General features: G+C 42.0%; 3 protein-coding genes across 6 annotated transcripts in view; 1 reads left to right on the top strand and 2 right to left on the bottom strand.

Moving 5' to 3' along the window:
* Positions 1 to 152: 152 nt before the first annotated feature.
* On the bottom strand, positions 153 to 9705 carry LOC134874905 (uncharacterized). Of its 3 annotated transcripts, XM_063899173.1 has the most exons (4): positions 9452 to 9705; positions 9312 to 9362; positions 5532 to 5615; positions 153 to 1753 (listed from the first exon to the last, which is right to left on the bottom strand). In XM_063899173.1, exons 3-4 carry the CDS (start codon positions 5585 to 5587, stop codon positions 1135 to 1137), a joined length of 675 nt encoding a protein of 224 aa, XP_063755243.1. In that variant the 5' UTR covers positions 5588 to 5615; positions 9312 to 9362; positions 9452 to 9705; the 3' UTR covers positions 153 to 1134. The 3 variants fall into 3 exon arrangements, with proteins under 3 accessions (XP_063755243.1, XP_063755242.1, XP_063755244.1); XM_063899172.1 differs by having other exon boundaries at positions 5532 to 5589; positions 9312 to 9705; XM_063899174.1 differs by lacking the exon at positions 9452 to 9705 and having other exon boundaries at positions 5532 to 5644; positions 9312 to 9328.
* Positions 9513 to 11899, top strand: abitram (actin binding transcription modulator). Its single transcript, XM_063899175.1, has 6 exons — positions 9513 to 9741; positions 9896 to 9947; positions 10703 to 10832; positions 10956 to 11032; positions 11127 to 11196; positions 11429 to 11899. The coding sequence occupies exons 1-6, from the start codon at positions 9660 to 9662 to the stop codon at positions 11564 to 11566; spliced, it is 549 nt and encodes a 182-aa protein (XP_063755245.1). The 5' UTR covers positions 9513 to 9659; the 3' UTR covers positions 11567 to 11899.
* The window catches only part of ctnnal1 (catenin (cadherin-associated protein), alpha-like 1), a 46604-nt gene continuing 31120 nt past the window's right edge, over positions 11871 to 27354 (bottom strand). The window contains exons 7-19 of one of the 2 annotated variants that reach the window (XM_063899165.1): positions 26458 to 26658; positions 25353 to 25439; positions 24924 to 25082; positions 24038 to 24130; positions 22331 to 22481; positions 18017 to 18051; positions 17879 to 17929; positions 17396 to 17550; positions 17017 to 17065; positions 16404 to 16460; positions 15020 to 15139; positions 14171 to 14254; positions 11871 to 13500 (exon numbers count right to left, since the gene is read on the bottom strand). In XM_063899165.1, coding sequence (XP_063755235.1) covers positions 13330 to 13500; positions 14171 to 14254; positions 15020 to 15139; positions 16404 to 16460; positions 17017 to 17065; positions 17396 to 17550; positions 17879 to 17929; positions 18017 to 18051; positions 22331 to 22481; positions 24038 to 24130; positions 24924 to 25082; positions 25353 to 25439; positions 26458 to 26658 — 1413 coding nt within the window. In that variant the 3' untranslated portion in view covers positions 11871 to 13329. The remainder of the gene's footprint in view (positions 13501 to 14170; positions 14255 to 15019; positions 15140 to 16403; positions 16461 to 17016; positions 17066 to 17395; positions 17551 to 17878; positions 17930 to 18016; positions 18052 to 22330; positions 22482 to 24037; positions 24131 to 24923; positions 25083 to 25352; positions 25440 to 26457; positions 26659 to 27354) is intronic. The other variant, XM_063899166.1, reaches the window with a different exon arrangement.

The following is a 27354-nucleotide window of genomic DNA, read 5'->3' as shown; positions in this document are numbered from 1 at the left end:
AGTCTGATGTTAATTCTCCTTTTATCTCTTTTTTTGGTCTCAACCAATTACTGAAGAAAATATCAATCAATCAATCAACTTTATTTATAAAGCCCTTTAAAAACAGCCGCAGCTGAAACAGAGTGCTGCACATGGTTAAAAATATGTGGCTCTTTAGTTACTAAATGCTCCACTCTGCTCACCAGCTAGCCGCTAAGTTGTTAGCCGTTCTGCTGGGCAGGTGTACAGCTTGGGAACTGCTGATGGTTGAATAACAGGTTTTAATTGTTTGTCACTACGAGCATACACTTTCACATTAAACTAAGTCATTTTATCCATTCTAAATATACTGAAGAATGATTAAAAGAGAAGCATTTAGTCTAAAATAGTTGGTCTTGAGATGTAGAAAAAATAACCTTGATGGGTTCTCAAATGATTTACAAGAGGAGAAACGCAAAACGTGTGGAAAAAAACAACTATTGTATACACTGCGTAAATTCAATTTCAATTTGATTCAGGTACTGGGGCCAAGATCTATGAATCTAATTCGATGGTCACCATATTTTCATTCTTTCCATATGATTCTGCAGTGTAGCATTTCAGTAATTCTTTTGGATAAGATAAGATAAGATAAGATAAGATAGATGTACCTTTATTAATCCCAGTGGGGAAATTTGAGTGTTTAAGCAGCAACAGCGAATTGGAAAAACAGTACAGGTTCACACAGGGATATGAAACACTAAAATTCTAAAAACTAAAAAAATATATAGACAGATAAGTAACGAGAGTATTGTTAAAAATATACACATGTATGTGTTCAGAAAGAGAGTGCAGGTCAAAGTTATTGTGCAAAAGTGCAAGAGTGCAGGCTTTATGTGCAGTCCGAGTTATTGTCAGTGAGTCACATGGTTAACCCCTTGTTGTGCAGCCTGATGGCTACAGGCACAAAGGAGTTTCCCAGGCGCTTAGTGCTGTGCCGAGGTGGGATGAGTCTGTGGCTGAACATACTCCTCCTCTTCACTAGCTCTGCATGGAGGGGGTGGGAGGGGTTATCCAGGATACTGTCCAGTATCCTCCTCGTCCTCTCCTCAGCCACCTCATACAGATTGTCCAGTTTAACTCCAACAACAGAGCTAGCCTTCCTCACGAGCTTGTTCAGCCTGTCAGCATCCCTTTTGTTGGTGTTTCACCCCCAGAACACCACGGCAAAGAAGAGCACACCACAGACCGGTAGAACATCTGCAGCAGCCTTGTGCACACGTTGAAGGACCTGAGCCTCCTCTGGAAGAACAGCTTGCTCTGTCCCTTCCTGAAGAGAGCATCAGTGTTGTCACTCCAGTCCAGTTTATTGTTCAAGTGCAATCGCAGGAACTTGTAGGTGTTCACCACCTCCACCTCCTCCCCCCTGATGGTGATGGGGGTTAGAGACCTCTTCGTGCCCCGCCTGAAGTCCACCACCAGCTCCTCAGTCTTGCTGATGTTTAGCTGGAGGTGGTTGTTGTCACACCAGCCTACAAAGTTCTCCACATGCGCCCTGTACTCCTCCTCGTTGTCATCTGTGATGCAACTGACAATGGAGGAGTCGTCGGAGAACGTCTGTAGGTGGCATGATATGGAGTTGAAGTGGATATCAGAGGTGTAGAGGGTGATCAGGAATGGTGACAGCACAGTTCCTTGTGGGGCTCCAGTGTAGCTCACCAGCACATCAGATACGCCCTGCAGTCTGACATACTGAGGTCTGCTGGTGAGGAAGTCCGTAATCCAGGCCACCAAGCTGGAAAACATTTGGTAAATGGACTGTACTTATACATACTGAGTAATTCACCCATTCATGCCATCAGGAGCAACTCAGGGTTAAGTATTTCACCCAAGGATACATCAACATGTTGTATGCATGGGCTGGGATCGAACCCACAACCTTCCGATTGAACGACGACTGCAATCCTTCGATGCAACAGTCACTATCAGAATCTATTCCTCATTTAAATTCCATCCGGTATTAAAAAGTTACATATAACAAAAGCAAAAGCTCAGACAGTTCCATTTGGAAATTTCCCCACCAAAACTGCCAAAAACATTTGTTGAACTTCCTCTGTTCAGCTGTGTCTTTTCTTGACAGTGGGACAGTCTCCATATTTGCACATGGTCAACATATGACATGCTGACAATTATTTCATAAAATAAAAGGGTATATTTAATAAAGGAGTGCAAACATTGAATAGACTTATTTGTGCCAGAACGACCTTCAACTAAATTCCCCTCTTACACGTTCGTATTTGTGCTTTAGCAATTTCCTTCTCTGTTTTTGAGAGTTTGACCTGAACATGTTTAACCACTTACCCAAAAGAGCAGCCTGTATGTGAGAACATATACGTGGGTCTAGCATGTGTTGTTATGTTTAGCTCTGTGCGTCTTGCTGGTGCCTCTGAGTCAGTAGAGAATGATAAATATGTCTAAGAATGTCAGCAGAAGCACAGCGGTGTCAGTTAGTCAACGAAGAAATGTCCTGAACAGTCTAAAGCAGCGGTTGCCAAAGGGTCCATACTACAAACGTTTGTTAATTCAACAATTCTTTCTCTTAACAAGTGTTTCAACCTGTATGCAAGACTCTTAGGGAAAATAAATGCTTTTTACTAAGGGGTTAAAAGCTAAACGTTAAGAAGGCACTGGTTTAAACAGCATGTGACATTTTTGTCATCATCAGTGACCTTCAGTTCATGTGGACTTTTTAACTACTCAGTAATTTCAAAGATTCACAGAAAACCTACGCTGTCTAAGACACGTTTCAGCAAGTTGATATACATCCTAATGGTTGGCAACTCTAACAGTGAAAATCAACTGTGTGTGCCTAGTTCAGACGCGCTGAGCACTTTCATCTCAGTTAAAAAGCAGGATAAAATACTTGTTTCCTGGTTTAACGTCTTGTAACATATTGGGATTGTGTGTATTTATTTTTTATTTATTTACCAGGTACAGTGCACATTAATCAACATTTCTGTAAATGTGCCAGAATAGACCAAGGGACCACTTTTCATCTGTAGTCCATGGACAGATGTTAGTCACCCTAAAGACAACTTTCAGTGTGTGTGTGTGTGTGTGTGTGTGTGTATGTGTGTGTGTGTGTGTGTGTGTGTGTGTGTTTAGTTGAACAATCAGTGATCCAGACACACACACATCTGGTAACCTACTGCTGCGACATGCAGAGAATGCTGTCCAGTCAGCATTACTCAGTCCTCACATTAGGCTGCCTCTCCAGATGACGTGTAATTAGTCTAAAAAAAAGCACTAAAGATCCTCTGAATGATTTTCCTGTTCATCAATGACTACTTATTGACATTTCTAGTCAGGAAGGGCAGCAGATCTGGGGTGAAGCAACATTTAAGAGTTCATCTCTGAATCACAATGACGGCAAAGTTGTGGGAAACATGTTTTCATCAAAGGCTGCTCATACATTAAAAATAAACGCCCTTTGACTGATCTATTCATCCATATTCACATCTCTGAAAGGTCAACAAAAAAACACTCTTCCCTGGAACTATGTGAGCGCGTCATTTACTGTTGATACCCATGCAGATAAGAAAGACAATACTCCGTCACCCGGCCAATCATCACACATCTGTGTGTTTACATGTCAGGGGGAAAAAGGCTCTCAGTGGGATGAAGAGCGGAAGAACTACAGCTCAACCTTAACAAAACCAGACACAGCGCATGTTGTTTTACGAGAAAAAACCCTGAGACGACTCCATGATGAGACAAAAGGGATTCCAAAGTTGAGTCCCTTGTTCTCAATGTTTGATGTTACAGTGGATAGAAGTACCAAGGAAAGCACTTAAACAATGCACTCTTTTTCATGAATGAAAACAAGAAGAGGAAGGCGAGTGAAGGCCCGTTCATCTCTTAGTCTCTAGAAAAGGGATCAGGTCTTGGAGAAAGGAGTGGGAAAAGTAAAGGAAATGAAGAGGTGGAGGGAGATTCCTCTTCCTCCAGTCTGTTTTCTGTTAATCATGCTCTTATAATCTCACTACATCCTCCATTCCACCCCGAGGCCCAGCTGTCCAAACCTCTGACTTCATCACTTCTGCACTGGTTGCACGCTGCAAAATATCTAGCTAAATGTTTGCTTTGGTCCATCACAAACACATTCTGTCCTTGGCCCCCTTGTTAATTAAAACTGCTCATTCTCAATGCTGTTGCTTTCAATACATGAAACAGTCTTATTGTGTAAGGGCAGATCCTCTTGTAGGAGCGTGACTTTTATAAAACACAAGTTTTCACAAGTTTTTGTCATGAACTCGATTTTCTGGAATGGTATATTTAGTTTGAGCGTTTCCTGTCAGACAACCTCACCCTATGAGCTGATGTTGATATAAGGTTAATTTGGTGCAAGAACTTGACATTTCACTCTCATTTTAACTCTGACCACTTCCTTCAGGTGTAGAATAGAAATAAGCCTAGGTTCTGACCATAGCCCAAAAATAAACACAGAGATAAACATCAGGTTTCACAGAGAGACAAATAAACAGTCCACTTGTGCTAAACAGCTTCACAGTGATGGGTAAACTACCCTCCGAACATGAACGTTAGAGGGCTTTTGACAATTTTCACCAAACTTGTGAAAAACCCTCTCCTAAAGAGCACTGTCAACAACACTGAGTGTTCACTTCAGTAACAGCCCATGAAAACATCTCCTTTAATGTTGAAACAAGAGCCACGGCCAACACACACAACCATGTCCAAGGCTGTCCAGAGAGCCCGGGAAAACAAACAAAACACAAACTCCCCAAAGGAAAAAAGCACCAAATGTCCACATATTTGCCGGGAAATGGAGTGTTCTTATGTGATCAGCTAAGAATTTCCCTGCTCTCATTCCATTACCATTTGTGCGATATGATTCAGCAGATGAGGCGGTGATGCTCATGTTCATTAAAGGGCATTTTAAAATAATTTGTTATGTAAACTCAAAGGAAACATAGTGACAATTGCTACAAAACAAGTATGCAATGTGCTGTGTGTGCTTTCACAGACATGTTACAAGTTTGTGCAAAGATGTTTGTAATTTCTGCATGATCAAACGTTCATCTTTCTTGTGACAGCTGTTTTATTTGCTGGACATGATTAATCGTGTACTGTTTGGATCTGAAACGCTTCAGTCAGGTAGAGGAATAGATTTTGGGAAGCAGTTGAAGGGTGGATATTTGGATTAAAGGAACAACATGCTGCTATAATACAAGCAAACAAAAGAGCTGGAGAGTTCGTCTCAGAGAAAAGTCCCCTTTCCATGAGGAAATTGTCAAGATGTTTGCCACGTGGCTTCAGACAAATAACTACCACAAGCACTGTGGAGGCGCTTTCTAATTAGAAATTGTTGGTAAACCTAAATAAGCCCACTTGGTGACTTAATGCATATATCCTTTTCAGTGTCTCATAAAAGAGTCTTGTTAAATGTTTACTGCTTTGGCAAGAGAAAGCATGTGGTAAGGAATCCAAGACTGAAACCTCTTAATACCTGTAAATGATTCCACGTACGTGTGCATGGGGATTTGGCGTTTTACCTGTGCAGTGTGCATGTTCTTTCCATGGCCCTCTGCTCCTGTTGAACCCCATTCATCTCTGCAGGATGACAAGCAGAATGACAGCTGTGGACAAATTAGTGTCAGGAATAAGTCTGAAGCCCCTCGAAGCCAGGAGCATGAAAGAGAGAAATAAAGATGGATGGGCACCAAGTCAGAGAAGACAGAAAATAATATGTGATTGATGTAAGCAGATCTGCTAGACTACTGACTATCAATTATTGGAACATTAATTTTTCAGCTGACATTAAAGTTAGGAAAAAAAAAGGTGTTGTATCATATCACACACGGTTTCACACATATTGAGACAACAGTACTGTGTTCTAAACTGACCGACAGCAGTGGAAACATACAAGTTCAGATCACTTCCTCTGGTCTTCAGAAGTGAAAACTGCAATGACGTAAGTGTCAGATAAAAACCTTGCCTCTCTCAAATGATAACAATTAAAGACACGAAGAGAGACCTGTTTTTCCACCATGTGTTTTTGTCATGAGCATTTTGGATTTAAGAACAGAGTCCTGCTCTGCTGCCAGGGACACATTATCCCTTTGTCTCACACACAAAGTGTATGCACACTCATAAGTTAAATCATGACAGCTTTATTTCCATTATAACAAGCAGATGCTACTGGCTCTGGTCAAGCTCTCTGTCAATATGTGTCACTCATGCAAGCTACTGTCTCCTTAAATTATTCATTTAGTAAATGTTTTATAAACTCAAAACCATCGGCAGAACAACTGACCAGCGAGTTCAAGGAAAAATAACAATGCTCCACATTTGGCTTGTTCCATGGTAATCATATGTCCAGTGTGAATATAAATTGTTAGAAGGTGTAATAACTTGTTTAACATTCAGTCTGATGTTTTCAGTTTTAATGCATTTGGATTGCATTCAATGTAATGTTAACACTGTGTAAGCAGGCTGCAACGTGTCATGTAAAAGTGATAAAATATATTTCAACTAAAGGAGCCGTGAAGTTCACTTACAGGCACACACATGGGGCACATACATATTGTCAGAGCCTCTGGGCCTCACTGCCTTTGGAGAGAGGCCAGAAATAACAGAGAAGCTCTGACATGATTGATTGCACCTTTGGCCGCCGATTACCTCCAATAATAACTTGACATGGGACCAGCTTATCAGAGGGATGCCACTCCTTTGCAGTCATGACATTTGAAAAGCTCTCAGGACCTCCAAGTACCACATTCAGAGCAGCGGTCAGGGACTCTGTTTTTTCTTGTGCTGATGCATGTAAGTACATTTGCTGACAGCAGAGTAAGAACTTTAAGAATCCACATTGAAGCTTTTTAGGGAAAGAGCTCACTGTGATTCAGTCCACCAAGGCATTGACCGCACTCTTACTTCATTTCAGTTCTGGTGACACACAAACACATTTAACAGCCCTTTAAAAGCACTACCCTGAAATTGTAGTTCTTCATTTGATACCCACTTTACATACCAGTGAATAAAAAAGGGCTTAAATGTGCTTTTGGCAGGATACGACTCAATTTGTTGAATGGCAAATGCAGGTGTGCGTGCCTCGTTGCTTTCCAGGAAAAAGTCTGGCAGCATTTCTAACTGCAGCATAATTCTATTATTTTGGACATTAATGAAAAGTTGAGATACTGAAAGCGAGCCTGGATTTCATGCAACACTGCTCACAAACGATGAAGTGCTGAAAGTGTTCCTGATAACTTGTCTGCATGAACCACTAATGGAAAAATAAATCCCCTTCTTCACAATAACTCTCTCCATCTGCATTATAACAGAAACATCTCATTTGTCTCTCTGGCGTTAAACTCAGCTAACTGTGTGCCACGAAGCAGGAAATCCTTACTTTTCTGGCCAGGTATGAGTACAGTTCTAATGAAACGAAACAACAGGTTAACTTTAAGCCACGCAGGCATTACCCCCCTTGGTTCTCTTTTCCCTTATCAGGCTCTCCTTTGGCACTGAGGACCAGCTATGAACCGACGTTGGACAACTTCCATGCAGAGAGACAGACTTTTGGAGCCATACTGACACAAACAGCAGGCCAGAGAACGTCTGCTCGCTGTAGCAGTAGCTGACGTGGAGTTACTCGTGAATCTAACACACACATGCGCACACACATGCACGCACGCGCACACACACACACACACACACACACACACACACACACACACACACACACACACACACACACACACACACACACACACACACACACACACACACACACACACACACACACACACACACACACAGAAGCATTTGCAGCTGGAGACACTCGAGCTGAGTGTTTGACAGCCAGCCAGTGAGCCTTGAGGTCCACTGCTGAAGACCGAGAGATGAAGCAATGTTTCATTTTGACAATGTAGTTAAGGCTTGGGAATGTACACAAACTGACAAATACAAGTGATAAACACAGATGCACATACAGACTCGCAAATATCAACATCAGTTCATTAGGACACACAAGACCCTCTTCCCTCACATAGGCCTACTTCAAAATGACAAATTGACAAATGTCATCATGAACTCAAACTAAATCTATTCTGACTGGATATTTACAGAGGAATCCTAACTTCAATGTTCCATACTTGTTGCTGTAGTTGCAGCAACTGTTTAGCTTAAAGTGGGATTTTCTTCAGAAAAGGGTCATGTTTCTGATTCCTATCAAGAAAGGCCTTGTTTATGGGAAAACCCTGAAGTATGATTGAATATCTACGAGACATTCCCTTCGTGTGTCGACTGTTTCCATAATGGTTTCGCGTTTCATCTTTGAATTAATCGCAGACCAGGGCCTACCACAGAGAGAGGAGTAATGGAAAAACTCATTATGATGAGTCTTCACAGAAAGACTTTCCAAGTCTCGGTAGTGGTGAGTAGATGAATGGAAAACTGATCGTGCCCCTAAATATCAGCTGAGTTTCCCGCACTCCTGCTCTCTCCTCTCAACTATTTAACTAAGATGAAGTCATCATTACATAATCATTCTCGTGCCAGTGCCAATCCCCTCCATGTTGTGCAAGTAGCAGATGGAGCCAGACATGTTTGGTATGTGATTGGTCTGGTTCAGAGAGGGGCTATTTCAAAAATCCAGAGATGGGAACAGTCCCTCATTCCTGCATCCATTCAGATTCTCTTCATTACATAAACCACTCAGATATTTAAAATGTCTAACCACTATCTGCGAGAATAAATAGCCAAGAGGGGAAAAAGTGACACGTATCAGAGTGTGGTAATGTTGCAGTTGATCACAGCCACTGTGAGATGGCATGACTGGTTAACACATTAAACAATGCATATTAATCAAATATGAAAGTGTTAAGCTGGAAGAATTACTTAATTTTACATATAGATGTGCTAGCATCATGCAGAGATTTGCTTTTGAATAAGCGTTGGTGTCCTCTGAGTTTGAATGCGTAGAGGTAAATGTTGCTAGCAGTAGTCTGACATCTTGTGGTCGATGTGAATACATGCTTTCTTAATATGTCCCAGGTGGTATGACTCTGCAGGGTCAAACAATGCAGTGCGACACATTTGCTTTTGGCATGCATTGACCGCTTTAGTTGCATTTTTAACACAATATCTTGGCCTCTAAATCTCCAGATTCCTGTAAAGGACTGGGATAAAGAATGACGAATCACACAAATGTATAGATAGTTGATTTAAGTGATAAAATCAATGAGAAAGAGATTTCACAACTGTTTATAAGTTGAAAAGCTTTTGAAAATGTTTTAAAGAAAATCAACCTGAGAAAAAAGGTTTAGGCCTACCTTTCCAGAGAAAAGGGCCACTTATAGATGAGCCTTCAAATGTCCACAAGACTGATGTGAAAACGACAGCAGATCGAGATTCAACTCCAGTTTGGATAAACTCAATTATTCAAATGTTTACGGTGTGATTTGTACTTTACCAAAGAGTCAAATTGACGTCCTAAATTCCGAAAAGAAGCGAAAATATCTCCGGAACCTTTTCGCTCCAAAAACGTCGGATTTGTTCTGCGACGGACCAGTTGGTGTCACAAAATTAGCTGTCCGTCAAGCACAGTATTTGAGAAGCATAAGCATTGATGTAAATTCATTGTTTTTTTTCTTCTATAACCTGTACTGTGAATAGTTTTGATGGACAGCTTGGAGCAGAAAGATACAGAAGCGACGGCGCCGTCAGTTATCGACCGATACTACACACGCTGGTACAGAGCAGGTAAATAAAAACAGTTAGCCATGCGGTGGCTAAGTGAGCTAACGGTAGTTGGACTTTAGACCTCAGGCAGAGTAAAGCATGTCGTTGATTTCATTTTCAAACATAATGCATTTTTGTGAAATACGTTAAATGTGTTGTTGTTGTTTTTATTTAGATATCAAGGGGAAACCGTGTGAGGACCATTGCATCCTACAGCATTCAAACAGGTAACTTGGGTATGATGGGTAAATTAATCAGAATTAACAAGTATGTTTAGACATAAGGAATTAACTTTGGTGTCAATGGTGAATACATATGCACACAAAACGAAAACTTTTTAGTTTTTTTAAAGGAGCAAAAAGAATAGCTACTATTATTAAAAACTCTTGTGACAAATTAAAAATCCAGACAATATTTACATAAATATGCAAGAAACTGAGCAAAGTGAAATATTATATAAAGTGGAGAGCTGTGCAGGTTTAACAGAAATGTGCACCATGTTCAGAGGGTTGTTCAGGATTTAAAGTATTAAGAAGAAATATATTCATATTTCATGAAGTGAATTAATGTAATGCATAATGTTTAAGTAATAATACAATTAAATTCCTAGGGAAAATACCACTTAATTGTTCAGTTTTTGTAGAGACTATGTTTTTATTGTATCAATGCGTCTTGAGGCTTTTTGTGGTAGAATTATATTATTTGAAGAGTTTCCTTAAAACAACTTCTAGAAATATCCATTAATGACACACCGAGTAAACATCACCCCAAAGAAAGTTTTAATGTAGTCCTAAAAAAATATAAGGGTTGGAACAGTTCTATTCATCCGGTATTATAAGTTGCTGCAACAAACTCGCACAATATTTTTTTTTCTCACACAATCTTTAACTCTATTAACTCACATTTATTAAAAATGACTTACTTTCACTTATATTGTTAACCACTGTTTTCGTCTTCGTTAACTTGTGTTTCTTCTCTGCAGACTGTGTGTTATCACGTTAGCCGAGACCCACCCAATCCTTCAGAATGGGCGGTCAATCAAAAGCATCAATTACCAGATCAGTGATGGCTGCAGTCGGCTGAACAATAAAGTGTCTGGGAAGTCCAAGAGGGTAAATTCAAAATACTTCTTAAAGCTACGGATGATTTTGATTTTGATCGGCATTTATTTGTACTTGTGTAGCTTCACTAAACATTTTTCAGCTTGGTCTCAATTTTTTTTTTTTCCATTACAGGGGGGTCAGTTCCTTACTGATTTTGCACCTCTGTGTAGGATAACATGCACAGATGAAACTGAATACACAATCTACAGGTGAGATAATAGTTGTTTTTTTATAGCCATATATTCCACATGCATGTACAGTATGGATTTCATGATAAGTCACACAAATCATTATCTCTTTTAGCTGCATCCGGGGCCGTCTACTGGAGGTCAATGAGAGTATTTTAAAAACACCTTCTCTCTTGCTGAAAAAGGTAAATATATATTTGAAACTGTAAAATCCTTCTCATGTGCTAGATACCATGTTTATGGTAATTCTTCTGCTAGTTTAATTAGTATTTCTCATAATTGAATGCACTCTTGAATTACACAATGTCAAAATACATGCAATGCAAGATAATAGTTTCTCTACCACCATCTTTGAAGTTTAATTTTGTCTTATCAAAACAAATGTTTAGAAATACTGTGTCTGTCTAATCTTAACAGCCCTTCACTGATGGATACATTGCTGTCATCTTGCCAAAGTTTGAGGAGAGCAAGAGCATAACAGAGAATCTTCTGAGCAGAGAGGAGTTTGAAACCATTGTCTCCAAACGTTCTGTTGCTGAACCTCAGCCAACATGACAGAGTTCTACGTTTTGCCTTATTTAAGTTAAAACCATTTTGTCAGACTGAGGATGTAACCCAGGAAACATGTGGTCACTTCAAAAGGAATATTGTGTTTAATGCAAGTTCGCACTGTGCCTCTTTTCTCTTATTGTTTTCTTATTGTTTTAGAATGAAGGAGGTTTCAGAAGGCACTCTGCTTTTTTTCTAGTTTGAAAAGTAAAGAGGAAAGCATGACAAAGTACTTGAATTCTGTTTGTATAATACCAGAGATGCTTGGGTTGAATTATTTTTCTAGGATGTCAATAAACAAAAACAGCAGTGATTTTAAGAAAAATATTGTTTATTTTTTATGTATCACTTTTATTAACCTTTCAATTGTCAAAAGAATAGATGGTCCAAAACTAGATCTATGATTTCTTCACATCTGTTGCTCGACTACAATACTCAGCATCCTTAGCTGCTCTCACGCCGTACAAAGCATTTCTAAAGCTTAATGTATGTTATTCATCTTGGTCATTATCACACCATCTCTTAGTACCAAAGTCATTAACTTAGGATACATACTGTATATATACATATATATCTATGCTTCATGTACCATATTATACATACAATTTGCCATTTAATACATATTAGCCAACCAGGCAGCTTCACAATGATAGTCTTCATAACAAGTACACTTCAAGGCTCTTTTTGACACAGGTGTCAGTTCTTTCATTTACTTGGTGAGAAAAACAAATGTCCGATGACTACAAGCGAAATGATTTCATAAAATGACAGTGTAAAGTAAAATCCTGACATCCCAAAAGCATCTCAGTGATGAACTTTAATATCAACTGATTTGGAGAAGCCAGGACTGAATAAAATAGTTCTCCAGTGATGAACACAGAGGAGTAAGAGCTTTATATTTTACACTGGTAGCAAGCTGAAGATCACAGCATCTTTATGAGGACACTCATATTTGGCATTAAATTGTGATTTTGTTCCTGTATGGAAATTAGCCATTAATCATACAGTGTGGTTGACTTCAAAATACTTTAATTAATCCATGTGAGATGACTAGAATGCCACTGTTCAAAGACAAAATGTATCACTATGTTTAATATTACAGAACAAGTGTTAACATTAAAAAGCTTTAACACGTAGACCATAAGAGACTCAAACACAAGGGCTTGGTGATGATGGCGTCATGCACGGTGGGTTTTTAGCTGTTACACTTTTATTTTTTAACCCCAATTTTGGCTAGCATGTGCAACACGTTTACAGTACACCACTAAGCAAATAGGCTTGTTACACAGAGGCACATAGTGAAGACAGATGTATGGCTGAGCTGAGCACTAAGAGGAGTTTTTTCCTGATTTCTGATCAGTTTATCAAATCAATATTCAGAAAAGTGATAAAAGTGACTCCAAAATCAGGTTTGTGTAAAAATGCTCTCTCTTTAAGGAGGCTCGCTGAAATTGGCAAAGTCATAGCTGATTGTCTCCATCTTGTGGACTAGGGTGAAACTGATCTCTGGGTCACATGTACCTTGGGTTAAAACTGCCCCTGGGCAAAGTGAGCTTGAATCTGCCTTCCACTTCATCATCCAGACAGCAAAAACAAGCTTCTGAGCCGAGGCAACCATCTTCACACGCTGCTTTAACCCACTCTTTAGTGGTGAATGAAGATGAAGGGAGTGACATTTTTTCTGGATTACATGTTCTTCAGAAAGGTGATGTTCGCTATATGCTGCTCCAATGGAGGATGGTGGACAAAGGAGGTGACCGTTTCCTGGATTATTTGCTCTCCAGGATGTTTAGACCGGCAATGTGTTGCTCCAAACATTTTACACCAAAGCCGTTGCTGTTCTTGCTGTGGAGAGCCCCCTCCTCTTTGACAGGTGAGGTTGAATCCTGCCTCTCTCTCCAGTCCTGCGGGGAACCCAGGCTACTCCTCTCTGACTTGTACTGCAAAAAGATACAGCATCGTCAGTAAAAAAAACAAAAAACATGATTTTTTTAAATAATAGAACAGAAGAGAATCGAATATAAGAAGTTGCAATCTTTTGAAAGTTTTGAGTGCAAAGAAAAAACCAGACATTTGGAGTTCTTAAAATACATTTACTTTCAGGTTATCTTTTTCAGAATTTGGAGCATATCTATGATTAAGGGATTGCCTCCACACATCTCTCAACATGGCGATGGCTGAGCCGGCAACTAGCAGCTAACGGTGCCAACATCACTAACTGCTAATAACCGGCAAAACTGCAGACAAAGCTAACATTGCTATCTTAAGGGTGAGTCGGGGGTCTGATATGAGCTTCAATTATTCAATTTGAGGCTGGCTTTGTAGACAAAGCACAGAGAAACTTGGATTACAACACACCCAGAGGGAGTTTGATTTCATTCCCTTTTTAGGTCCAGTTTTATAAACTTTCAAGCTAAGAATGATTCATTATATGTCCACGTTATGTTCACAGTTTGTTTCCACTGCCCCTAAGTGGCCAAAAAAAGTGTAACCATATTTCTGGCTTCAAAATTTTTTGGAGCTCTTTCTTTTTAGTTTGGTCGATGTTTATGTCACTTGCCAAGACACAATAAGTGCAAGTTATTCAGTTACGGAGTCCTGTTCAATCACCTTTTTGTTGAGCTTGTTGCAGAATGGGAGGAGATAAAGAACCACGGTCAAGATACCTCTGGTTGCCTGAATGGATGAGTCCACCTAGTAGCAAAAAAATAAAATATATCAAATATAAAGAACAAGCACAGCCATGCATTGGAAACAAATGCACAAGAGTGTACAAACATTTCGAACCAGCAGCCTACCAACCACACACACAACTACTTTTCTGATCACTGCTCTCAGACGGACAGACAGACAGACAGACAGACACACACATACACACACACACACACACACACACACCCATTAGTGACGAATGATAAAGTGAACATCAGGAGGGAGAGACAGCGAAATAGGAGTCAATACATATCAAAGAGACGCTCATTAATCAGCAGAGGACACGCTATTCTTCATCCCATCCTTTTGATTCCGACCTTCGTCTTTATTACAAGGTGACCTGAGGCGGCTCATCCCTGCCCAAGATGCTCATTAATTTCTCTCACACACTCATTAATCCACTGCCCTGTGTTCGATAATGGTGTTACTTGCAGATCACTCAAATATTATGCCGTAGCCAGTAATGAAGTAACGCAGTTAGTCATGCTCTATTGTATGCTCACTCAGTGCTTCATTGATGCCGTTCTGTTGTCTGGGATTAAGTTTTGATGCTTTTTTAAGCTAATTATACTTATATATAAATAAAAAACTACAGTCTGCTCTGGACTTTGTGTGATGTTACTAATTTGATGTCTCCATAACAAAACAGACTCACGGGCAAAAACAAGCCATTCATTATTTTTTTCTCAAAAAACTTTCACAGAAACTAACAAGAAAAGAAGGAGACACACAAGGTAGTATAGGTACCTTCTGGAAGGTGGCAGTCTTGCCCTGTACAGGAGTCTTGCCCCCCATCTGCAGCTGTTGGCAGAAGGCCACCAGTTTCTCCATCTCTGTCATCACCACAGACTTTTCCTCATCAACCAGCTGGAACGGGGAACGACAGAAAAAAGGGAGAGATTTATTTTGTGACAGCAGAGATGGTTTATACTGATTTATCCAGGGACATTGGGGTAATACGTGCAGACATTTATATACCTACTGGACTGGATTTACAGTGCACTTGTTCAAACACAAACCAAGCATTGGAAAAGCCAAAAATGTGAAATACATTTTTATTTAGTGTAGCTTGATATAATCCATCAGCATCAGCCAGGTCATAAACTAGTGCTTAAATCTGTTATTCAGCTGGGCTAATCCCTTGATCTCAGTCACGGGGACCATCAATCTACTTCACTTAGATGCCACCAGCGACCTAAAAGCACAAGCTCTTTCATTCAGTGTAGCACTACTTACGAAAGCATATAAAACCTCTAAAACCTCAATTACAGTCGTTCTCAAGATAATTTGCATAAAAAGCCATATCATTTCAATGAGGGAAACACAGGTGTGGTACTAGGGTGCATAGTGCCAAAGACATTTGTCAAAAAAAGGGTGAAACTGAGGGACTCCATTAGCACCAGTGTGTTTGATGTAATTAATCAGAAAGCGTGAAGCATGTTGAAGAGCTGGGCCTCCTCGTTATGAATTAGTCCTGGGCGGTCGCAGTAAACCCCCCCCCGACCCTCACCCCCTCCACACATGCACAAACATACAACCCCACCAAAGCAGCAGTGACAAATGGCAGTCGTTAAGGGCTGTCAATAAGAACCATTTAATTATACTTGGAGGACCTGGGGAAGGAGTTCGGGGTGGGCAGGAGGAAGGAAGACACTGAGGCGACGTTTGTTTGTTTGATCTCAACTCAGAGAGGGAAAGAGGACGGGGAAAGTGTGTGACAGACTTAATTTCCTGCTCTTGCTGTGTGATTTATAAGGCGGACCTGGCACCGTAGCATGCTAGAATTGGTGATAGGAGTGTGTATGTGTGTGACAAGGGGTGGGGGCACAGGTGCTAGTGTGTGTGAGTGTGAGTGACTGCATACAGTTTCCCTAATGCAAAAGGAAACAGTTTTCTCTTTTTGCTGGCTTTATTTTTCTGATACTTGTTTATAAACCAATTATTCATTATTTTTTGGTTTGTATAGTCTACTACTGTATTCAATGTGTTGTTACTCAAACAGCTTGATTGACAGACTGTCCACCTTTTAAATAGGACTTTTTGTAGAGGGCTTATATTGCAAAGAAATTGTGTGTGTGTTTGCGTGTGTTCAAGAGAGAAAGAGAGATTTATTGCATTGATGTGTATATACCCGAGTGGAAAAAGTGCGGACAGATGAGCACAGCTGGAGTCCCTCTTCCGAGAGTACCTTTAGAAGGAATCAGAAATAAGGCAAAAATCAGAAAACGTACACAGAGTGAAACTATATATTTATTTAATTTCACCAGAGGAGCTCTTGATAGTAAAGCAAAACAAAAGCACAGTAAATATTATGATATATTACTTTCTCCTGCTCTCCTTATCAGCCTTCCTTTCCATCAATTTTCTCTCTTCCTCTCTTATTTCCTCCGTTGCCCCAAATGGAATAAATCTTGCTAATATTTTGGGGCCTGTTTCTACAAATTACGGAACATTATTGGCAATAATCTAATTTAATGGATACTATCCTCCATGCACCGTATGCTATCATGAGGCCACAGCCCGCTCTTCCCATCATAATGATAAGTCCTACTAGTCATGCCCTATCAGACACAAGGGGGAAGTGAATGAAGGGATGCTGGCATTTACTAATCTATTGATCTGCCAGCCACATTATGTCTTCTGTTTAATAAAACAACAGATGCATTCATTTGCAACATCGACAAAATGGGAAGAAAAAAAATAAATCAGAAGGTGGAGAGATTAGCAGATATGCACGCACATACCTCAGCTTGATGAAAAAGATCTAACGTTGTTTTCAGCAGCCCTTCCCCTCTGAGGAATCAATATGGGAAACACAGAAAATGAGCAAAGGAAACAATGTATGAGAGAAATGGATGTGGACAAAATACATTTACAGCAATCAACAAAAGCTGTGACTTAGATGAATTGCAACCATTTGGAATGAGTCATAGTCACATCAACTTTGTCAGCACCTCTGGTAAATATCGATAGCTGAGCGCTCGGGAATCTTATTAACACTAAGCCTCTAAAGAGATTCATGACGATGCTTAGGAGGATTTTCATTATTGAGCTCTGAAATGTATGCAACAGTTTAACAGGGGCACGTGCGTGTCTGCATGGTGTGTAGAGCTGTTGTGTCACCTGGTGAACAAGTACATGTTGTAGGCCATACTGGCCAGGCTCTGGCTCTGTCGGACAATGTCATGTTCCTGCTCTTCCCACTTCTCCACCTCTGTGTCCACGTCTGATGACAGCAGACGGAGCTCCAGACCCAGCTTGGCCATGCTGCTCTGCTCCTGCAAGCACACAAAGTAATTCTATAGGAGAGTCTGAAATATGATGGATGTCCTTTTTATAAATTCATATTGGCAAAGAGGGTTGTTTTCATTTGTTAACACCATAATAGGTTCTATAATCAGCATAATCCCGCTTCCTGGGGTGGTTCAGCATATGAGAAACTGCCAACCCAGCAAAATAGTAGCCTATTAGCATTAGAACGCCAACAATTTTTCAAGCGAGTGACACAAAGTTTCCTGGAGATGAATATTCGGCTGTCAGAACAGGGTACAGGACGTGTCATGATGTATTGTCCTGAAATACAGAGGAGTTTATGATGTATGCTACCTCTGCATCCAACTTGACAGCCTTGGCAGTCTTCAAGTTGGTCGAGTGTTTCTGTGGGAAAAGAGAGCGGCATTAATCAGAGGATTACTAACCATTTGATCATTGGAATATTCATGAGGATGGCTGTGTGAAACTCACCCCGGCTCTGGGAAGTGACAAATAAGATCTTTTTTCTGTTGAGTAAAAAAAAACATTAAGTAAAATAATCACATGTTCTTTCTCTTTGAATGAGAAACTATATTATATTAATTATAGTACTGCAACTTTTTAGCTTTTAACACTATCCACCTTTGACACATCTTTATCACAAACAAGAGCAGCATGTTTCGTTTTAATCTACTACAAGGATAATAAACTGATGTTCACCAGGAAGTTTATGAGAGAGCAATAAATGCCAATCTCTCTTCTTTCAATACAACACATTCACACAATATTTTGGCTTTACAGGACCATAAATGTGTGATGGATGTGATCCATTCAACCTGCTGGGCTGCACTTCCAAATATTTCCTGCGTTTTATGTGAAAGTCACATTCTTGAGGGCAGCCAGGTCTTGGAAATATGCCAATACATCTTTCCCCTGTCTTTGAGAATTCTCAGGCTTACAGTGTGTGAAGGCCTTTCCGAGAACCAGCACCTTATCGTGGTGGAGAGGTTTGTGTGCCCCGATGAACCTGGGGGCTGTGTTGTCTGGAACCTTGTGTTCCTGGTAGGGTCTCCCATGGCAAATTGGTCTCAGGTAAGGGGCCCGACTAAGATTGGTTCAAAAAGACTCCATGAATAACACAATTGGAAGCGAGGATACCCGGCCCGGAGGAAGCCCGGGGTCCCCTTCTGGAGCCAGGCCCAGAAGGAGGACTCGTCTGCGAGCGTCTGGTGGCCAGGCTTGCCACGGAGCCCGGCCGGGCACAGCCCGAAAAAGCAACGTGGGCAACACCTCCGCTTCTCCATCCCGCGGGCCCACCACCTACGGGAAACAACGATGGGGTTGGGTGCGCTGCCAGAAGGGTGGCAGTGAAAGCAGAGGGTCTCGACGGACCAGACTCAGGCGACAGAAGCTGGCTTTGGGGACGTGGAATGTCACCTCTCTGGGGGGGAAGGAGCCGGAGCTTGTGCGGGAGGTGGAGCGTTACCAGTTGGATCTGGTGGGGCTCACCTCTACGCACAGCGTCGGCTCTGGAACCTTACTTCTGGATAGGGGTTGGACTCTATTCTTCTCCGGAGTTGCCCAAGGTGTGAGGCGCTGAGCGAGTGTGGGGATACTCACAAGCCCCCGGTTGAGTGCTGCTTTGTTGGAGTTTACCCCAGTGGACGAGAGGGTCGCCTCCCTACGCCTGCGGGTCATGGGTGGGAAAACTCTGACTGTTGTGTGTGCTTATGCACCAAACAGCAGTTCTGAGTATTCGGCCTTCTTGGACAACCTGAAAGAAGTCCTGTATGGGGCTCCTGAAGGGGACTCCTTAGTCTTGCTGGGATACTTCAACGCACACGTGGGCAATGATGGATACACTTGGAGGGGCGTGATTGGGAGGAACGGACCCCCTGATCTGAACCGGAGTGGTGGTTTGCTACTGGACTTCTGTGCTAGTCATGGATTGGCCATAACAAACACTATGTTCGAACATAAGGCTGCTCATAAGTGTACGTGGTACCAGAGCACCCTAGGCAGAAGGTCCATGATCGATTTTGTTATCGTATCATCGGACCTGAGGCCGCATGTTGAAGACACGCGGGTGAAGAGAGGGGCGGAGTTGTCAACTGATCACAATCTGATGGTGAGTTGGGTCGAGTGGCGGGGGAAGCCTCTGGACAGACCTGGTAAGCCCAAACGTGTAGTGTGGGTGAACTGGGAACGTCTGGAGGAGTCCCAAGTCCAGGAGGCTATCAACTCACACCTCCGGCGGAGCTTTTCAGGCATCCCTGTGGAGGCTGGGGATATTGAACCAGAGTGGGCGGTGTTCAAAGCCTCTATTGCCGAAGCTGCTGCGGGGAGCTGTGGTCTCAAGGTTTTAGGTGCCTCAAGGGGCGGTAACCCTCGAACCTCGTGGTGGACACCGGTAGTCAGGGAAGCCGTCCGACTGAAGAAGGAGGCCTTCCGGGATATGTTATCCCTGGGTACTCCTGACGCAGTTGCAAGGTATCGACAGGCCCGAAGGGCAGCAGCCTCAGCCGTGGCCGAGGCAAAGCAGCGGGTGTGGGAGAAGTTCGGAGAAGCCATGGAGAAGGACTTTCGGTCGGCACCAAAGTTGTTCTGGAAAACCGTCCGACACCTCAGGAGGGGGAAGCAGGGAACCATCTAAGCTGTGTACAGTAAGGATGGGACGCTGTTGACCTCAACTGATAGTGTGTTAGGGCGGTGGAAGGAACACTTTGAGGAACTCCTGAATCCGACAACTCCGCACTCTATGTTAGAGGCGGAGCTGGAGTATGAAGGGGGATCAATTCCAATCTCACCGGGGGAAGTCACTGAGGTAGTTAAACAGCTCCACAGTGGCAAAGCCCCGAGGGTGGATGAGATCCGCCCAGAAATGCTGAAGGCTCTGGGTGTTGAGGGACTGTCATGGTTGACACGTATCATCAACATTGCGTGGAAGTCGGAAACAGTACCGAAGGAGTGGCAGACCGGGGTGGTGGTTCCTCTTTTTAAAAAGGGGGATCAGAGGGTGTGTGCCAATTACAGAGGCATCACATTACTCAGCCTCCCCGGGAAAGTTTACTCTAAGGTGCTGGAAAGGAGGGTCCGGCCGATTGTCGAACCTCAGATTGAAGAGGAACAATGCGGTTTTCGTCCTGGTCGTGGAACGACGGACCAGCTTTTCACTCTCGCAAGGATCCTGGAGGGGGCCTGGGAGTACGCTCATCTGGTCTACATGTGTTTTGTGGATTTGGAGAAGGCGTATGACCGGTTTCCCAGGGAGATACTGTGGGAGGTGCTGCGGGAGTATGTGAGGGGGTCTCTACTCAGGGCCATCCAATCTCTGTACTCTCAAAGCGAGAGCTGTGTCCGGGTCCTCGGTAGCACGTCGGACTGATTTCCGGTGAGGGTTGGCCTCCGCCAGGGCTGCGCTTTGTCACCATCCTGTTTGTGATATTCATGGACAGGATTTCGAGGCGTAGTCGTGGGGGAGGGGGTCTACAGTTCGGTGGGCTAAGGATTGCACCACTGCTTTTTGCAGATGATGTGGTCCTAATGGCTTCATCGGTCTGTGACCTTCAGCACTCACTGGATCGGTTTGCGGCCGAGTGTGAAGCGGCTGGGATGAGGATCAGCACCTCCAAATCTGAGGCCATGGTTTTCAGCAGGAAACCGATGGACTGTCCACTCCAGGTAGGGAATGAAGCCTTACCCCAAGTGAAGGAGTTCAAGTATCTCGGGGTCTTGTTCTCGAGTGAGGGAACAATGGAGCGTGAAATGGGCCGGAGAATCGGAGCAGAGGGAGCGGTACTGCAGTCGCTTTGCCGCACCGTTGTGACGAAAAGAGAGCTGAGCCAGAAGGCAAAGCTCTCTGTCTACCGGGCCATCTTTGTTCCTACCCTCACCTATGGTCATGAAGGATGGGTCATGACCGAAAGAACGAGATCGCGGATACAAGCGGCCGAAATGGGATTTCTCCGCAGGGTGGCTGGCATCTCCCTTAGGGATAAGGTGAGAAGTTCAGTCATCCGGGAGGGACTCGGAGTAGAACCGCTGCCCCTTCGCGTTGAAAGGAGCCAGTTGAGGTGGTTCGGGCACCTAGTGAGGATGCCACCTGGGCGCCTCCCTAGGGAGGTGTTCCAGGCACGTCCAGCTGGGAAGAGACCGAGGGGTAGACCTAGGACCAGGTGGAGGGATTATATCTCTTCGCTGGCCTGGGAGCGCCTTGGAATCCCCCAGTCAGAGCTGGTTGATGTGGCCAGGGAAAGGAAAGTTTGGGGCTCTCTGCTGGAGCTGTTACCTCCGCGACCCTGACGGACAAGCGGGAGAAGATGGATGGATGGATGGACAGTGTGTGAAGGCACAGGGTTGATAGAAAGAAAGATGTGTGTGTGTGCAAGGACATAAAACACATAGCAGTCCGTAAGGATAAAATCTGAGCCTTTCACGATTTGGACACATAGTGTACCTGGAAATATTGAATGGTGAGAGTACAGAGAAAGAATGAATGCATGGGTGATGAATGGCATAGATGTCGCCCGTTTCTCCAAATGCTTCAGAGTCCATGATTGTACATTTTTATAAGATATGTGCTTGCATTTGCTGCTTGCTATGCGTTCAGCTTAAAGTTCACTAAGGCTATTTTAATGTTGAAAATGTGTATGTGCAAAACAATTCACCAAGGTTTTTATCAGAGAACTGCATAAAATGCCATTGACAGAACATTTGGCCTTCTCCTTTTCACTCTTCCTGAAAGACTCTGATCTTTATGTTTATGCTGACCCTCCAAAATGCACACATTTAAGATCAAAAGCGCACCTCGCCTGCCTTCAAAGACGTCGTTGATCTCTCTCAGCAGCAGGGCCATGTCACAGAGCTGAGACTCCCAAGCCTCGCAAAACACCTCCAGGTTCTCCTTAGCGATCTTACTGGATGGGTGGAGGGCCAGCGTCTGGGCTGCCGAGATGATCTGAGAGGGAGCATGAACAACGCACAACATGAGAAAAATAATTTATGGCAGCGCAAACTATGAAGGTACAGTAAAAGAGAGGATAAGAATGTCCAGAACAAGGAAATTCCCTGTGGTGATTTTCAATTTAATCAGCTGTTGCTTTTTTTCTAAAAGTTAATCAAAGGGTCCTTCCTTTTAAGCTCTACTGAGGAAACAAAGGAACTAACACCAGACCACAACTAAAGCAGGCCATCAATATGTCTAATATTAATGTTTTTACCAATGTTTAAAGCTTTGTAGGTTTGATTTCTTGATGGGTATTAGTCTCCAACTTCTCTTGTCATAAACCCTTTAAATCAACACCAACATGGATGGACTTAACCACCATCTTCACTCTATCTGGCTTCACATCAGAGCCTCCGTTGTACTGCTACGCCCATTACATAGGCAGACAGGAAATAACATTACCCAGAAGAAGCAACTAAAATACATATAACAATAATATTATAAGTTCATAAATATTGCTGTCAATAAAATAGAGAGTAACCTCTGATGACAAAAATAATGTCAGTGAAATAAGCCAGACTAAAAACATATAAATAACCATAGTAACTCATCATACCATTTAATAACACATCATTTAGTCAGATGTTTACAAAAAAGGATCTGTAAAGTAACTCACATTGCAGCTTTTTTACAAAGATAAATGTATGTTTCTATGGTCAAAACAGTTCATCCTTAAGACTTTAAGGCTTTTTTGTCCACCTTGTACTTTACAAAATTAAAGGATTAAGGTTGTTTTAGCATGTCTCATTACAGTATATGCTTTTCTAAACTCAAGCTTGCGTCATGATTTAAAAACACATGAAACACTATAATATCTGCACAACAATTACAGCTGATAAAAAGAAGTTAAAGAAAAAACCCACACTCAAACTGGTTTGGGAGCACACACTTGCATGTTCACACACTGTGTAGTATTTAATAGCCAATTACCCTCTGGGCCACCCCTCTATTACTTTGGGCAGGCAGAGACGTATCATCAGCACCGCCTCACACTGCAGCATTATTGATTGGTTGACCTTTGAACTTAGGAGTGGAGCCATCACTGCAGGGTCATAGGGGGCCTGACATTCGCACCGCAGGACGAGAACATTCTACATTGCTGGATAATTACTGGCGGGGATGGTTTCCAAGAGCAAACATAATTAGATCTGGGAGAGCGGGGACGAGGTGGACAGCTTGTTCTCAGGTGTAGGAGGCAGACAGGGGAGACGGGAGGTTATTTGTCTATTTTCCCTCCCCACTATGTGTAAGTAGGATTTTGCTCAGGTGTGATTTCACTCCCAGACCCCTGTGTAACCGGATTGATTTCATTGATATGCAATTAAAGTGTTGAATGAAATGGGTTATGTTTAATTAAGTTTGACCCGTATAATAGGGTCGATTTCAAACTAACTAAGGTGTGGCGTTTTTCTGTTTTTTCAATTCCCAAATTGAAAGAAGTAACTCTCTATCATACACGTACAAAATAACTTAATCCATTGAGGAAATATTTAGATGGTTTATGCTACCTGTGGACCAATGACATGGAAGGTCTCCTCAGCGTGTATACAGGTGATCTCCAGGGGCTCTGTCCCCGACACATGGCACAGCAGCCGACATGTCTGCAGTAAGAGACACAGGAGGAAGAAAACTATGACCAAAAGTGCTTCTGAGGTTTGAAACAAGACACCTAAATGTGTTTAAATTTGCTGTATATTCTACCATACAACAAATGTAACGCTTACTGGCAATACACACACATTGGTGATCTTACCTAACTATCCCAGTAAGAAAATTATAGATATTTAGCTGTTCAAACACTAAACCAACCACTGCATCATAATTTTTTCTGGGTTCTTAAATGTAGGTTGATTGTGGTCATCTACACAAAAACTCTTAAATATGTTTGATTTCTTTGGTAGAAAAAGAAAGCCAAACTGGTTTAGCTTTCCTTTAGTGAGAATCTTTAGTTTTCATTCTTTAGAAAACCTTTTTGTAAAAGGTTTAGATTATTAAACTAATTCAAAAAGAAATGTTATTTTAAATGTACGCATTACACAATGTCTCTTCTCAAACTATACTGTGCATTCAGTTTGTCAGGGCCACCAACAAAGACCAGGTAAAGCCTGCATGGAATTTGTCTGCTCAGTGTTTGCATAACAAAGCCTCATGTTGACTTTCATTTAGTGTGGGATTATAACTGTAGTCTAAAATGTCATTCATTTCAAACTGTGTGTGAAGGAACTTTGCAACAAAGGGAGAACTAACTTTCCATAAAGACACATATTTTTATCCTATGAAGATACATTTATGAAATAAGTCAAATATAAACTCCACCAAAGATTTCTACTGCTTTTCTTAAATTGCCATTTTAACACTCAACCTACTTCTCCTGACCTCCTCTGGCTTACGTACCTCCACCAGCTGCTCCTTCTGCTCAGTGAGGGTGCGGGAATACTCGGCCACTGCCTCCTGGTTTCCCTCGGCTCCTCCAGCTTTGAGAGCCCGCAGAGGCAAGTGTTCCCCGTGAACTTTGAGCAAGTCAGTGGCACGACAGACAGCCACCTTATGGAGCTGGAGGAAGAACAAGAAATAGGAATAAGAATAATAAAAAGAATTGGGAGTGATGGACGCTGGAGAAAACACAAGAAAAAGAAAGTTGAGTGAGAGACATAAATGAGAGTGGATTTTGAAAAGGTAAAACAAAAAAGAAGAGAAGCACGGATGACACAATGACACGAGTCGATAGAGAGACGTCAGGGAAGCTGAAGAGCATAACTTCTAGTGAGAAAAATGTCATGTCTGTGTCTCACTCTACAGGAGCAGAGACAGACGGCAGCTCACCTCACGTCTAAGGTCATGGACCCTCTGACATGTCTTCAGGATGGCCACCTCCATGCACTCTGTGGCTTCTTTGGCATGGACAGACTGCTGCTCCAGTGAGACAAGGAGAAGATAAGGGAAATAAAACATGAGACCCAACATGGTTTACAGGCCCACCGACACATCTATGTTAATAACTGGAACAGTGTAGTAATTGAAAAAGAGTTGTTTAGCATATTAGCTAGTTTTACTGACTTTGTTCTAAATATATGAAAAAGAAAGCCAGACATTTCAACATGCAAGTATGTGTAATAAACAGTCATATAAACTCATTATATTATTTAAATATTATAAAACAGTTTTGGACCCATAGCTCCAATGGGAATCCACAACAAGAATCTAGGCCACAAATTGGACTGTGCAGGACACCCAAGAATAGTTAAACATTTAGATGTGTTCTCTGCAATTTCTAAATATTTAGCGGATGGTCTTTTCAGTTCTCAAATTAACCTTTAATTGCACAGGCTAGATGAAGCCCAACTGCACAATTATGTGGTCGCAGGCTTCTTTGAATATATAAAAAACGTTGACAATGAGAAACTGCAACACAATGTATTGTGCTCTTCAAAGACAAGGAGATTCTCCTGAATGGCAGCAAGATATAGAACACTATGTGATGTCTTTTCCTTGGTTGAATGAACCTTCATAAAAACGTTAATAAACTGGGTTAATGGGCTCTGTTCTACGAGGGATGTATGAAAAGAACGTGAGTAGGCAAACAGAATAATAAGGGTAAGCTGGGGAAGAAGTCTGGGTCAGTGTATCATGCTGTGTGTGTTAAATAGACACTGCATGCTATATAAAAAGGCACACACAACATGAAATATTTCCTTTTAGTTAATCACCAACTCCCAGTCATTTCTCCCATCAATTGTTGACAACAATAATCCATTTAACATCTCTTCTTCTTCGCTTGGATAACTCCATCTTATTATCATACTTATTTTACAAGTGTCCTACAGATGAGGTACTTATTATTTTTCTTCATATGGCAGCATATGTTTTTATGAATAATCTTGTAGGTGTGTGTGCCTCTGTGCCAGCGTGTCTGATCGGGCCAACATACCGCCTCAACCCAGGCGTGCACCAGCTGCTGAGTGTCCTGCCGGGCCAGCTGGCACAGACCTAGGATGGCCTGCCGCTGCTCGTGGCTGGTGTAGGCCGAATCAGTGAAGTCCTCTGTCCGCTCCACCAGGGCCTCCAGCTGGCTGCCCATGCTCTGAGGGGACAGGGTGTACAGGTTCTCCCGCAGGCACTCCACGTTTGACTGCAGGAGGAGAGTTGGGAATTATGGATGTGGATTGAAGACGCATTTTAAGGATTGTTTGAAAGATTAATGTAGCAGCACACACTGAAGTTTTACTAACCACTGTCCTCAAGAGAAAAAACTAATATATTCCTCATTATCAGTTTGCACTTGACCTTGTCATAAAATAACAAGGATTGTGGGATGTGTGTTAAGCTTAAAAAGGCACCGTCAAAGGTGCCTAATAAATTCTGCAAGCAGAATCTCAAGTCCACAAAGATGAGAGCTAATGCATTTTTACTGTTTCATCCTTATCTTTTCAACAAAGAACTGTCTTTTAAAGAGCTATCTGTCTCTGCTTATGTGTCCTTAGATGACAGGTTTACATAAGCTTTTAGTTAAACTCTGCCATTAAGCGCTATGAAGCCATTTATTAAAAGCAGTATGCATCTCTGGGCCCTTTCATTAACATACTTTCTTGTACTTTCATCTCACTGACAGAGACCCCTTCAAAACATTTTTTTGTTGTTTTTCTTTCATTTGCCATTGCACAAGGAGGAGGGAGAACATTAGTCATAGTGATGTCAATTTTTGGTGATTCATAAAACCTTATTACTCAATTATAGAATAGGTAAGTCTGGTGATACATATTGATTCTCTGAGTTACATTTGAAGCTGTTGCAACACATTGAATACTAACATGTTAATGATACAACC

Source organism: Eleginops maclovinus, chromosome 13 (genome assembly GCF_036324505.1).
Source record: "Eleginops maclovinus isolate JMC-PN-2008 ecotype Puerto Natales chromosome 13, JC_Emac_rtc_rv5, whole genome shotgun sequence".
NCBI lineage: Eukaryota > Metazoa > Chordata > Actinopteri > Perciformes > Eleginopidae > Eleginops > Eleginops maclovinus.
The sequence above is the reverse complement of the archived record's forward strand: the minus strand, read 5'-3'. Positions and strand labels throughout refer to the sequence as shown.

Bases quoted from the DNA above. Each gene is read 5' to 3' on its own strand.
- LOC134874905 (XM_063899172.1), bottom strand. From the start codon at position 5,587: ATGAATGGGGTTCAACAGGAGCAGAGGGCCATGGAAAGAACATGCACA. The intron at 1,754-5,531 runs GTAAAACGCCAA...AATGTTTTCCAG, and splicing joins AGAACATGCACACTGCACAG to CTTGGTGGCCTGGATTACGG.
- abitram (XM_063899175.1), top strand. From the start codon at position 9,660: ATGGACAGCTTGGAGCAGAAAGATACAGAAGCGACGGCGCCGTCAGTT. The intron at 9,742-9,895 runs GTAAATAAAAAC...GTTTTTATTTAG, and splicing joins CACACGCTGGTACAGAGCAG to ATATCAAGGGGAAACCGTGT. The intron at 11,197-11,428 runs GTAAATATATAT...TAATCTTAACAG, and splicing joins CTTCTCTCTTGCTGAAAAAG to CCCTTCACTGATGGATACAT.